At 39.5% G+C, this 14,814-nt stretch overlaps 1 protein-coding gene across 1 annotated transcript in view; it reads left to right on the forward strand.

Moving 5' to 3' along the window:
* diaph1 (diaphanous related formin 1) overlaps positions 1–14,558 on the forward strand; it is a 43,346-nt gene extending 28,788 nt beyond the window's left edge. Inside the window, exons 16-18 of the mRNA XM_087798663.1 lie at positions 2,208–2,783; positions 4,879–5,145; positions 14,466–14,558. Coding sequence (XP_087654789.1) covers positions 2,208–2,783; positions 4,879–5,145; positions 14,466–14,558 — 936 coding nt within the window. The remainder of the gene's footprint in view (positions 1–2,207; positions 2,784–4,878; positions 5,146–14,465) is intronic.
* Positions 14,559–14,814: the final 256 nt, after the last annotated feature.

Consider the following 14,814-nt stretch of genomic DNA (forward strand, 5'->3'; position numbering starts at 1 on the left):
TCCCACCAAACTTGCTGTCAAGCTAAAGTTCCGCTACATCAGAAAAACACATTTTCTCGCTGACTTTCTTTTCCTAAAATATAATCCCTTCAATATTATCTTTTACTAATTCTAAAGAGCATTAATTATTAATTATTCCAATGAAGCCTAATGAGTATTTTTAAATCGAGGCAAAGAATGTTTCTCCGTCACTGTCCCGCTGTGATACCAGCTGGACCCTGAAACATCACGACACCCAAGCTCACGATTGCATCACATGACCCAGAACCGTCTTCATCGATGCGAGTTTGCTGCGAGTCGCATCAGGAGTCGTCAGCGCGCCTCTCACTTCCACCACTGTGTCTACTAAAAAAAACAAAAAAACCCCAAGCGGATGGTGGTTCAGAGTCCGCCCGTCACCACACAACTCTTGTCCAGCACAGCTTCAGGCTTCACATATTTCCTCTCCGTTTGAGAGTGTGCCCATCGACGGTTTCTTCTCATGTGGAGATCCCACACTTTCCCTCCCTGTGATGCCGAGCCCAACCTTTCATCTGCTGCTTCACTAAAAGAAAGCCTGCTCAAGAGGCTCATGAATGTCTCCCACTTTCAGCGAAGAAAGCCGATCCACAAACACGCTGATCACCATCTAAAACTCGCATAAATATGAATCTCTTTTTTTTGCCCCGAGTCGAGTTCAATATTTAAAGTTTCCGGATCTTCTAAGAGTCGGTGTTTTCGAAAACAAAGCATGACTCCCCCGTGTTTAATTAGTTTTGTCCTTCAATTTAAATGTTCCCTTTGATTTCCATTGTCGACTTAATCCTCCTCCACTCTGAAATCTATGTTTCCGCCCCGCACATGCTCTTTCTCGCGTTGGAAAAAAAACTCAATGCAGCCCAGACTTTAAAGGCTCTTTATCTTACGCCACCTTTTGTTTCGCCGTGTTCCCCTCATCACTAATCGCTGCTTAACTTAATGTTGGTTTTAAATCCACAAACAATAAACATAACTCAACAAAAATATTTTCCAATTATGGCGACAAAAGGTTTAGAAAATGTAATGACGGGACGAAAGCCGCCTCACAGCAGAAAACCTTGTGTGTGAATGTAAGTTTCTCTTCCTTCAGGCAAAGTTTAACTTTATTTCCTCTAGTTTTACAGAAAGAAATAAGAGAAATTAGCTAAAGTACTTTTGGTATTTGTTACTTGTCACATCATCATTGATGCGTTAGGATTAGTTTGATTTGTCCATCTTGACTCAAAACATTTTCATACAAAAATGACATATGAATTAATTAAAACTTTCATTTTGAATGGGAGTAAACCGGAGTAAACCCACGGAAACCCAAGAACAACATACTGATTCCATACAGACTGTAGGGCTAACCACTACGCCACTTTGTGTCCCTTGGGTGACATTGCAGCGTCTTAACCCTCATGTTAGGTCAGGCCCTTACTACAACAAAATCTTATGATCCCATTTTGAATCCTGAAAACCTGTTCCCAACTTAAACAGTTCTTATGCTTCGATTTGTGGAGAAAAATGGTACAATGCAGTGTCACAGGTCGTTCATTCGCCGCTTCAAGTCAAACAAAATACAAGCTTTACAATCGATCGGACGCACTTTCTTCCGGCAACAGTTCAATAGCCCCGGGAGAAACGGTCTCGAGCTGTAGAAACATCGCGATATTTAAGGCAAATTTCCCTTCCAGGGGGTCGTCATTTCCGGGGCAAATGGTTCTTTCAAGTTGCCCGTGTCTCGATCACCCGCAGAGCGAACTTCCAAACTTGCCCTCTTGCAATCTATGATTCAAATGTTCTCGGGTGGGGGCCTCCGTCTTCCAGCCCCCCCACTCCTGGATGTGTCCCACTTCGTTCTTTGATCCACGACCCAAGGTGTGAAAAGGCAAACAAACAGACGTTTTTTTAAATAACCGGTGTCATGTCTCTAATTCTGTTCCAAGCTTGTCTTGAAACAGTGTAAATCAGTCTGAGTGAAATGTTGATTTTGAATGTGTATTCAAACGCTTAAGCTCTTAGATGAAGCGAGTAATTTATACTTTATATTTTGATTATCTTTTAGCATTCATTTAAGTATGGCGTATACGTATAGTGTATAATCATTTTTAATCTAATACAACTTTCTGTGCTACGCCGTTCTCAAACAAACCTTCACTTACCTACACCGTTTTCTCTGGTTAATCATTGTATTTCATTCCTTGCAGATGGAGAAGATGTCAAAAGACCTGGAAGAGGCCAAGAATAGAGTTGTCACAGTAACCGTTCCAGTGCCAACCGTTCCCAACCAGAATTCCGGTATACCTCCACCGCCACCCCTTCCTGGTCAAGCAGGTATGCCGGGTCCACCCCCACCTCCTCCTTTACCTGGCATGCCGGGACCGCCACCACCACCACCCCTTCCCGGCATGCCGGGGCCTCCACCGCCTCCACCCCTGCCTGGGATGGGAATACCACCGCCTCCACCCCTGCCTGGGATGGGACCACCACCCCCTCCACCGTTGCCAGGGATGGGACCACCACCCCCTCCACCCCTTCCTGGGATGGGACCACCACCCCCTCCACCGTTGCCAGGGATGGGACCACCACCCCCTCCTCCTTTCCCAGGGATGGGACCACCACCTCCACCGCCACCTCCTGGAGGTCCAGGTATTCCTGCCCCACCGCCTTTTGGTATGGGTGGTTGGGGGGCTGTGCAGGCGCCACCTCAACTTCCATTTGACCTTCAACCCAAGAAGGAGTACAAGCCAGAAGTCCAGCTGAAGAGAGCCAACTGGAGCAAGGTCAGTCCAGGGACTAATATAGTCGTTTAAAAATGAAAAAAACAATCGATGTGTTCATTAGGTTCACACTTAAAAGATGGCAGTTAAAGGTGGTCTTCAAAGTGGTCCAAGGGCAGTTAACATGGTTTTTAAATGACAACTTGCAAGGTCTGCAGTTGACCGATCTAGTAACCAATCTGACTCACGACAACTCGACGACATCTCTCTCTGCACAAACTTTCTGGTGGAGGACAGTTTACGAATTAACTTCATCCCTGCAGCAGACAGTCGTGAGCTCTGGTCTTATCTGTGTTCTAGCAAGTAAATTATTTTTTACTCCACCCTGCAGCAGAATGTTCACTCAGTTTTCATTTATTTTGAGAGCTTAATTAGATTTTCCTTTTTTTTTTTTTTTTTTACCAGCGCTGATACATTTGTTGACGACTGAGCCATTGATTCAAGCGTCACCTCCGTCTTATCTGATGGCAGAAATCAACTGGATCGTGTATTTAATTGAAAATATTTGCGCTGGGACTTTATTTTCAAATTCATAATGGGATTCATTTATCCGTCAGGAACATGGCATCAAGTCCAAAAGTTTTTTTTTTTTAAAACGACCAGAAACGACTCGTTTTTGTCCGTCGTGTGCAAGAGGATCATGTGCGACGGCAACACGAGAAAGTTGGTGTCAACTCTGGTCTATTTACTTGCCTCAGTCGTGACCTTAGAAGTTTGAAGGTTTCATCATCTCGCCGTGCCCTCCTCCCCACCTCCCTTTCCACATCGTTAAAATCATTGAATGTTCGTGCAGCCCTCGCGTCTCCGGGCTTTGAGCGCGGAGGGTAATTGGTTTACTTATGTTTCTAGTTAGTCATTTGGGTTTTAGAAATCAGATGGATTGACGCGCCGATCTTTGATGCCGTGCAGTATTTCTGGTCAGCGTTAATGTTCGTTTCTCTGCTTCATCTTCTCGACCGAAATAAACCGTGATTTAAACTTGCCCTATCCCCTGATCTGGGCTTGAACCTAATTGCACCCGTTTCATTATCCGTCCATTCACTCCGTGTTATGCTGGTAATTGATTGAAGTTTTCACATTGTTCACTTTCTTTAGGTCAGAGTAAAGTAGGTTTGAAAATGGCCTCATATATTCATTCTTCCTCTTCATCTTTGTACTGTAATACGTCCCGACTATAATTTTGACGATTCGCCCGAGGTACACATTTCTCATGTAAATGTGTGAGTCTGATTCAAGATGGATATTTCTTTTTTTTCTTCTTCTTCTAAAGTCTCTGGACCAGAGTGATTTGTGTGAATACGTGAATTCCATGACTATGTGTGCTACATGTTCTTCTCCTCCCTCTCATCTGTGATGGTTTAAACATCAAAACGGCTCTCTGTCATGCTTTAGCCCAGAGCTACTGTTTAATGGCTCCGGCAGACTTCATCAGTATTTAGTTACTCTCTCTCTCTTTCTATTCCTCCCTCCCTTGCTTGCCGAGCTGGTGAGTGTTTGACAAGGATGTCATAGAAATTGCTTTTTAATAAGCCTCCTTCTTTTAACTGTGCCACTGAAAGATAATTAAATTGCAGCTAGAAAGGACAGTATTCTTTTGTAATTTAAATTAACTTTTTTTTTTTCCTGGCGTGGTCTCATCCCCCATTTCGTGTGCTGTCTTTCGTGCTTCTTCAGCTCATCCCCATATCACATTTCCTTTTCTTTTTTTCTCCCCTGTCTTTTTCATCCTACGCCGCTTACCCAAGGCTTTTGTCCGTAATGAAAAGCCTGATATCTTTAGATTTACTACCCTTGCTTTCTCACTCAATCACTATTTATTTCCTCTTTTTTTCTTCTTTGTTTTCATTATCAACAACCTGAAAAATAAATGTGAAAGCTGTTTATGCCCTCAAGCAACGCTCATAATGAAACAACACAAGGTAAAAGGGAATATCAAGTACGGGAAGAAAAGAAGCATAATGAATCCAGATACCTCTGACCTGTATGAAAGAATAATTCATCCTTTTAAGTTGTTTTTTTTCCTGTGGCCAGTATTATATAAGGTTTCAAACCATAACTTTTTTTGGTCATGACTTATTTATCTTTGTTTCCTTTCAAGATTGGACCAGAAGACCTTTCCCAGAAAAGTTTTTGGACCACGGCAAAGGAGGGTAAATTTGAAAACAATGAGCTCTTTGCCAAACTCACCTTGACCTTCTCGTCGCAGACAAAGAGTGAGTGTGCCGCGAACACGGCTCAACGACTCGTTTCTCTCATTCATGTTCCCTCAGTAATGAGACACAATGTTCCCTTGTTTCTTATCTCCCCTGATCTCCGGCCGTATCTTCCTGGTGTTCCTCCTCCTGCATATCACCAGCCCATAAAGGTAAGGACATAAAACGCACACCCCTGTCGAAAACACCGCTGGAGTTCAGGTTCACCCCTTTTTTATGAACCATTAACGGGTTTGAAAATAATTGACGCACACGCCCTCGCGTGCACCTGATTTTCCGTGCCGTGCAACCAATTTTGTTGTCAGGGTGAACTAGTTATAGATTATGTAGGTGTCGAGGTATTTTGGGAAATCGCTGCCTTTTTCCACCAACCTCTTGTTTTTCTTTTGAACGTTATCACACTGGAAAAATTAAAAATTATATTCAAAACTTAGCATAGCAGCTTCACATTTAACTTGGCACTTAGCATAGGATTTACAAAGGTTAGGCAAGTATTAGCATACAATACAAGTGAATAAAAACGAATTTTAATCATTTTAGTGTTTGCTTAAAACCACTTTACATTATGCATGAATTTCATTATTCAACCTGATAAATCATCAATTGTTCATTTTTTTAAAAGGCTAAATCAAATGCCAAATATGCATTCGAATTTGAGGAAATGTCAAAATGTCGTGGTTCACAAGGAAAAAGTGTGTTTAATTTATTTGAACCTGGTGATGGGTCAGTAGGGAAAGCTACGTGAGAAGAAGGTATAAACTCCGAGGGTCACCGATGTGATTCGAACCGCCACCTGCTGTACGAGCACAAAAGGTTGACACGTGGATATGCATTTCACACACCTGTCCACCTCTATCACCTTGTTCCCGTGTCATTGCACCTTCTGCTCCGACTCCTCCATATGCATGTCATAAAAAGGGCATCAATAACTCTGCAGGTGTGTTTATAATCCCCCTGACCTTCACCGGCGCACTTGATGTGCAGTCCAGCCAGTGTGTTATTGCCATAAACAAACTAGCAGATGCACGCCGAGCATATGCTGGCGGTTGATGGAAGTTAAATGTCAGTTTTGGCAGTTTGCCCATATTCCAGCCTCACCTGGCTCTCAAAACGTCTCCTGTCACTCATTAATATGCCCGAGCATTAGCTATATTAAGCTATAAATGTGCCTCAACACTGGCTCACGGATAACTGTCGAACAAGCCTCTCCAAGTTGCTGTGACAACAAACCATTACTCTGTGCGGATTAGTTTTCTTCAATTATGTTTTATTTATTTTCTTGTCCGTTGTCGTTTATCAGGTTACAGCTACTATGTCAGAACCCTTTATGTTTGCAATTTAAGCCATTTATGGTCTTCATAATGGATAGATAAGTATATAGAAATATATTAGAATATGCCATTACAAAAATGTTATGTTTAATTCAAACTAGTGCAAGTTTTGTGCAAGAAATTTGAAGACTTGTGGGTGGAAATAGAAGAAAGATCCAAATAAATCCAGGGCATATATTTGGGAAGTTGGTTGAAAAGTTTATGTTTGAATGGTGAGTCTTCATTATAGGATTTTTTATTGAAAAAAACAGCCACAAATCCTTTATTGGCAAGAAAGCTTTGTCTGGTCTTATCAGCGACTGTGCATTGTTGGGAAGGACACCCACGTTGTCAAAACAAAGTCTTATGCTACTTTTATATCCTATCCATTACAAATGGCATTCCGTGTCTATATGCTAATGTGTGTGCATTTGATTTCCACATTCACATCCAATTTCCAATGTGGATTGGAATTTTATTAAGGTCATGAAAGAACTAACTTTTGCCTGCATGTGTTGCCGTGAATTTGTCAGTAAGATTGATGTTTATTTTTAATTATTATTTTGACTCAGGCAGCTTTCTTTTATATCGTTTGTGTGGAAGGTTTTCCAGGTGTGTGTTGTTTTTTTTTACAAGCTCTTCTGGCTTCGGATAAAGATACAATCTGTTTTTAAATACAAGTGTGATCAAGTCTTTATGTATATATATATTTTTATTTCATTTTCCCTTCAGGTTGCAGTCTTTACAATTATGTAAACTGAATTCAGATGGACATAAAATGGAGAGCCACTCTGTTATTCTTTACCTTTCTTCTCCGAGAGGTCAGGCGCGCTCCTGACTTGTAGCCATGCTTGTTAATAAAATATGTGTCCAAGCCGGAGCTTCACACAGGAGACAAAACCTAATGCCAGGGTCACGAAGGTTGGAGTAAAGATGAATTAATTAGCTCTTTAACTTCTCCGTTCTTTCACAAGTCTTTTTTTTTTCTTTACCTGTGAGGCTTCTTCCTGTCAATAACTCTGAACATCTTTGACATATGATGAATCAATATGGCTGCTTATATATGTTGTATATCAGGAGTGTGTAAATTGTTTTATTGAGGGAGCTTTTAATAAGTTATCTGGCACAGACAAACAAACCAAAACCCCAAGTCCTAAAAAAGCTCAGGGGCATTAGGTTGGCTCTGCTTACTCTCACTGCCTTTATGTCTATTCTCAGTGCAACAGCCGTCTCATTCACCGTCTATTTATGGATAAGCAACTGGCGCAAAAAGTGCTGCTTATTCATCGGGTCTTATCAGGTCCAAACACATCTTTGCACTCGTACTGTTTTTCCCTAATACTCACAAACAGATGCATATAGTCTTGAGTGTGTATCCATATATACGCGTCACTCGTCATCTACCTCTAACAAACACACTCTTGTCCCACATATTCTCATCCCACTTTACCTCCCTTGTTGCATCCATTTTCGTACCCCCCCATTTTACATGCAAATGAGCCGTGCGAGCTCGGTTGGAGCGTCACCACTGTATGCCTAATCTCCTTGCTGCCTCTATTTTCTTTCTTGGAGATTATCCTGTTTTTAAATGCAATAGGCCTTCTTCCATACTTTTCCTCTAGCCCCACGTCGGTCGGCCAGTCTGCCGCATCATTTTTCCTGTATCTCATTCCAGCTACATTAAAATGTAAATGAAAGCATCATGGTAACTGTGAGTACGCTTATAAGCTTTGTTTATTTTTAATTGGGGCCGATAAGCTGTAAAGCTTGAAACAGATGCCCGGTATGTCTGTATTCCGAGAGACTGGATCTTTGCGATGGATTGAGGATAAACTAACAGATTTAAAGATGGGGGGGGGAATAAAATTGTTTTTTTTACGGTGATCGCCAATTAAATGTCATCTTTGATTTTAGACGGTTTCTGCAGATTCAGACCAAGAATGTTCTTGAATTAAAAGTCTTTATTGTGAACACATGACAAGTTTGTTTTAATCCAAATATTTTTACTTTTTGCAGGAAAATATTTTAAATCCTGAAATAAAAACTCATGTTTATGTTTCGCTTAAACAACCGGTTAAATTGTACCTAAACCCATGTAATTGACAAGATTTCAACTTTATGTCTGAAATGTAATTTCAAACGGTATTATAAAGTATTGAAAAGTCTTGAATTGAAATTGCCTTAAGCTTTAGGAAGCCCTTTTTTAGTCGTCTGAATAACCGATTATAGCAATCCCTCGTCTCGTCACAGTTTACTCAACACATTGTTTTCTCACCGACTATCTCTCAAGTACATGCAAAATTATACCACAGATTTCTCATGATGACATGGGTTTATCTATATATAGCACAAAGCTAGGGCCCCCTGGGCTAGTTTGGACAGAGGATTGCACTGTTGGCTAATGTGTGCGAGAAGACATGCCTTACATTATACCTGGCTACAAGAAAACTGCCTTTTCAATTCGTCCACATATGGTCATGGTGCAGTCCTGCACGGAAGGGGTTTATTTTTTGCTCTTTTGTAAGTCTTTTGTTTATTTGAACCCCCTTAATCCAGTAAAAGATTGTTCAAAGGTGATTCTGACACTGAACCGAAGCACCAGAGGAAGAGTTTGCTACAATAGAAACGCTGAAACTTTTAGTCACGATGGCTCTGCTGCACACAATGACTCACGGAGGCACAATTTATACCAATGCGTGACGGCGCCTCGGTGGACTCTGATGTGCCGAACCAAGTAGAGCACAAACTACCTTAATGGTTGGTCTGAGAGCACCGTTTAAAAGTGTGATAGTTTTGATGAGTTCAAATACTTTTAGGATATTCCAGGATTCAAGGCACAAAGTGTCCATTTATTTGAAGGGACAAAACATTCACAAAATGTTATTGAATCTTCTGTTTCTCGTTTTCATGAATACGCCCACTGGTGCGTTTAGCTAGATCGTACTTTCTGTCGCGTTCACATCCCGAAATAAGAGTATTTAGCATTTAGAGTTGAGCAGTTTTTCAAATTGTCTTTTTTAATTGTAATCACAAGTGTTTAATCTATGATCTCCAAATGTATTTATTGTTTTTTATTGACGGTAATACAGTCATTTGAAAGTTTCCTAATCTTGATGGCAATGTTAGTGAATAAGAATTGATCAGAGCTTCTCTTGGACAATGTTAACAAGTTGGTTTGTCTGCAAGTATCAGGGATATACGTATATCTATCTTTTAAATAGCTTTTTTTAAAGTACATAAACTGTTAAATGTGTTAATGAGTACATCAAGAGCATAAATATGGCCTTCGGTTCTTCATAATAACACGATTAAAGTAGGTTCAAATGGATGGATGGATAGACTTTATAAATCCCTCTGGAGATCTTCTTTGGAGAATTGGGTTTCCAGTTCACAGCAGACAATAGAAGGTACAGAAGTTTCATAAACAAAAGAACAGAGTGGAAGGGATGACAAAGTGCAAGTATAACATAGATCAAAGGAAATAATGCAAAGAAAAGGATAAAAAAGATACAAAAATATTCTATTTAATAGCCATTGATTAAATTGCAGCCACAATAAACCTGAGATTCATCTGAATTAAGAATTGACATCATTTGACAGTCACAGTCATAAAGACACAAACAAATGATATTCATATTTGAAATGTAAATTTCTGCATTAGAAAAATCCGTGTGCAGAAACGATTCATTTATTACTCTGATTATTTAGATGGTTCTCTTGTTCTACTCATAATGTATTCATTGTCATATCAAAGAATGATTTATAAACCTTATTTCATGCTTGTTATCAAATAAATGTTGCAAATGAACTGTTCTCATTTGTTTAATATTCAGGAGTAATCTCCTTTACAATAGTTAAACAAAGAACACGGATGTAATGACTCTTCACGACGCAAACAATGCAAATAATTGGATTCTCTTTTTCAGACTCGTAATTATACAGTCAAGTGCACAAACACATTTTCTCTGCATTCAGTCATGACTGCACAAGCAATTCTTCACTGATTAAAATGTATCATTTCTACACCTTGTAAATTGCTTAATCAGCAGGTGTGCATGGTTTGACAGCCTCAAAGTATTCATCAACAAGATACCATTTTAATGCAAATCTTGACCTACAGCCGGTTTATTGTTGAGCATAATGGCAAAAAAATCATCTCTGTTGGTTATTATTAATTTTTATTTGCTTTTATTATGTCCGACAATGGAATTTAGAGTTTGTTTTTCTAACTATAACGTACATAATATGTGTTTTTATTAACATAACTCTTGGTTTAAATGTAATGTATGTCAATTCCGTATATAAGCCTCTTCTATATGGATTGTGCGTTGGGGAAGGCAAAGCTTCACTGAAGTAATAAAGGCCTCCTAAGTTTATGCTCGCATTTTCTTCTTCTTCCCTTCTTTCTTTTATCGTCCGAGTGCAAGTCCATGTGAAATATCTCCTTGAATTTTGTTATTGCTCACCAATACATATGAACGCAGCAATGAAACGCAAACATGAGGTTTACTGCAAAGAAACTCAAATCCTCCAGTGATTCCTCTCTCTGGCTGTATTTTATTGTTTTTTTTTATGCAATAATGTGAATTCTAAAACGGAGACAAAGAAAAGCTGCAGGGAGATGACAAGGGACTGCTGGGGGTAGAACAGATAACGCCAGTTGTACAATTGGCCCCGAAATCTCCTCTCTCCGTCACATCCTCTGATAGTAGCCCTAGGTGCTTCCTGATGTGTTGTAAGCAAGTGATATATAGTGCGCTGCTAGCCTATCTCCTTTATTATGCTGATGGCTTAGACTATTTCTGTAGGGTGTGTATGCAATATTAAAGCTATCAATTTCCCCCAGACTTTGTTTACCAGGGCTCTCGCTTTTCTAGATATACAAATAACAATTAAATGTTCTGCTTCCTGGAAAACACCCTCATTCTTCGTGCTGTGTTCAGACACATGTTGAGAACAGTTGTGTCTTGTCTGGTCTTATCTGTAGATTACCTAATGACCCTTTGTCTGTTTTTTCTTTTCAACCTACATTTATGATCTTCTGTTAAAGTCGCGATGTAATGTAGTTTTTTCTTTGTCTTAGAAATGACATTTAACTAACTTTAAAATGGCTGCAGTGAAGGAAAAAATAATAAATATAATTTATGTTATGTTGATTATCATTAGGAGTATATATTGGAAAGAAACTTGGGGTACAATACGTATGACTGTACGATATAATGTGATACTGTAGGAACAAGGATATGTTTGTAGTATTGCCAAAGGACTGATGTAAATGCTTTTCTTTGCTTTAAATCAAAATATATCCATACATCGGCTTTAAAAGCTGCTGCAGTGGATTGTATCCTCTTGTCCTCAGTCATCACAGGACCACTAGATGCCTGCTGGCGTCTAGTGGCTGAAGTTTAATTGCAACCCAAAAATGAACATTTTCTTGTTAATTGTAATATAAATAAATATATATGTTCTTTTTTACACACTATTCACCATAAAACAATTATAGTTACACATCGAATATAATTTGAAAGCTAAAAAATAAAGTGCTGCCAAATATCGATACAGTATCATGAAAAAGAATATCACAATATATTGCCATACTGATATTTTTCAACACACATAGTTATCACTTTGAAAGATGTTCTGTTTTGATTTCTACAAAATAACATTAGCCTGTGACTCTTGTTTACTTCAAAAATAACCCTGTAAACTAGTAAGGGGGTGGAAAAAAAACGGTTAATTTAAAATGTACTGTTTATCTTGATGAGTCAGGGAAATATAATGCCAACATAGAACTGGTTCATGGTGCAAAAGAATTTGGAGACCCATAGTGTAGATCAGGGGTGCCCAATATGTCAAAGCTGTTGCGAGTTGATAGCGTATTATAATAAAATATGAAATAAGAAAATTGAGAAGAGAGTTCAGATTGGCTGCTGTGCATGTCAATCAAATGTTTATTGCGCTGATTGGTTGACGATTTCATTGACATGGACAGCAGCCAATCTGAACTCCCCCCTTTTCCAGTGTGCGTACAGCAAAGTTTATATGCATCAAGAATAAAAGGAGCAAAAGACAACAAACAAAAATATGCTCTTTGATCACTTTAAATCTTCGCTACGAGAGTCACAGAAACGACTTCACGTCAGATCTACCAAAGTTAAGCTGCAGCTTCAAATGACAACAAAAGCTGGTTTCTTACATGTGATCACGTGATTGAAAGCTATATCCCTAAAACACACTTGTATTAATACACCATTCAGGAGGGCTATTTGTAAAACACTTCTCTTATAAATATAATAATAAAAATACACGCATGTTTTGCGCAGATGAGCCACAAATTCTAACAAAGTTCAGACGATCAGACAAAGCGCTCGGTAGTTTCTGATTAACAGTTTTATTCTGGTTAAACTGCATGTGAAGATGTTTTAAATAAGCCTCTTTAAATACAGTGTTCTTGATAATAACGGTGTTTGTAACATTTACACCGGAGCTCGTCCGAATGAACGAATGCAAACCGTTAATCCAGTTTGAATTCATGGTTTCATTTGTTTTTTGTCATGATCACGGAGAGAGGAATCTCTTAAATTTGATTGACATATTCAAATGATGGCGTGAAAAGGGATGAACCCGTCTGATGTTCTTTGTTGAATTGTATGAACAAAGTTCCTGTATTCGTGTCACACACGGATTCAAACATCTGAATATTTTTCTGCATCATTTTCTTGGTTCGAGTGTTATTTTGAAGTTATTTTTCTATCAAAATGATTAAGTCCACGCATCCTTCCATCATGACCGACAAGTCTCGTCAGTGAAAGTCAAAGATGAAAGATAAGATAAGATTAACTTTATTTATCCCACAGTGTGGAGAGAACATAATTACAGCAGCTCAATTTAGACATAAAAAAGAAAAGTTGTATACACTTTATAAATTAAATGTATGTACTTACTTACGTTGAGCAAATTTGATGAAGGCAGATCTTTTGGACTTGATCATTTTAAAAGTAGCTTGCGAACTGAAAAAAAAGTGTTGGGCACCCCTGGTGTAGTTGAAGGCCATCTCTCAACTGTACAGATGTAGTCAGTTGCTACAGAGTACCAGACGCTGATTACAAGGCTATAGTAAGTAAGTAAGTAAGTAAGTAATATTTATTTATATAGCGCTTTTCGAGACCAGGGTCACAAAGCGCTTAAACAATCAAAACAAAACTTAAAAAAAGTACATACTTTAAAGATCAAGATAATACTGAGAACAACACAGGAGTTCGAGAAATTCAAGGAAAAGCCTGAACAAATAGAAACGTCTTAAGATGCTTCTTAAAGGAGTCAGTAGATCCATCAAGAGCAAAGAGAGAAGAAGATCGTTCCAAAGCTTAGGAGCAACAGCCTGAAAAGATTTCTCTCCTCTGGTCCTGAGTCGTGTGCGTGGAACCATAAGTAGATTCTGATCCACAGACCTCAGAGCCCGAGCTGGGGTGTAAGGCTGGATCAGATCACTGATGGAAGGAGGAGCTTGACCATGAATAGATCTGAAAGTAAGAACCAGAATTTTAAAGTTGATCCTGAAAGAAACTGGAAGCCAGTGAAGAGTTTTAAGGACCGGAGAGATGTGAGTTCTTCTACTAGAGCGGGTCAGAATTCTGGCTGCAGAGTTCTGAATCAACTGCAGACGAGACAGATCCTTCTTGTTAAGACATGAAAACAATAGTAATGAAATAGTAATAGTAACATGAAAAATAATAGTGCCCTTAGTTTGCAGAATAAATAATGAAACTTACAACTTTTTTAATATTTTCTTTTTAATCTTGATTCTTGACCAGTTGTCTTGGGACACACTGGTTGATATGAAGTATTTTCTGTTCAAACAGTCATGATTGTAGTGTACAGTTGCAAATCCAACGTGCTCTGGAAGGGTTGGTTTCATCCTGTTGACCCTAAAGTTGTTTATTCACCCCATATTTGCACTGTTTATGGATTTGCTTGTGTTAATGGTCAGGCCTCGGCTCCATTACTCGGTGTGTGTGTGTGTTGTGTTGTGTTCTGCCAGACGAAGGCTCTGCTTCACCCTGGAGGCACCTTAATTTTTCACCATGCTGTGTGCTACACCACAGTGCTCATCGCGTTTACACCCACTCCCTTTCTCCATCTCTCCAGCCTCTCCCCTTCAGCTCCCTATCCTCACACTCCCCAAACCACAAACACCACCCACTGCCTTGTCTCGCAGACGCACACCTAATCAAAGCAAGGGCTCTCTGGATTAGTACTTTGAAAAACTCCCTCCAGACATTCCTTCATTTTGACCACTTTCAGGTACTTCTCTATCCCCCCCCCCCCAATAGCTTTGCATTTTTAACCTCCCCGCTGAATAAGACATGTGGCCGTCCTCTCGGGAGAAGGGAAAGGAAAGAGGATTGGGCTCGGCATGGGCGAACAGAGTGGATGTGGGAGGCCGACGGAAAAATGGTTGTCCCTAAACAAGCTTTCACATGTATCCCTTCAAAACCTCCGCTCTGTATG

The sequence above is a fragment of the Callionymus lyra genome, chromosome 9 (genome assembly GCF_982586985.1).
Source record: "Callionymus lyra chromosome 9, fCalLyr1.hap1.1, whole genome shotgun sequence".
Taxonomy (NCBI): Eukaryota; Metazoa; Chordata; class Actinopteri; order Syngnathiformes; family Callionymidae; genus Callionymus; species Callionymus lyra.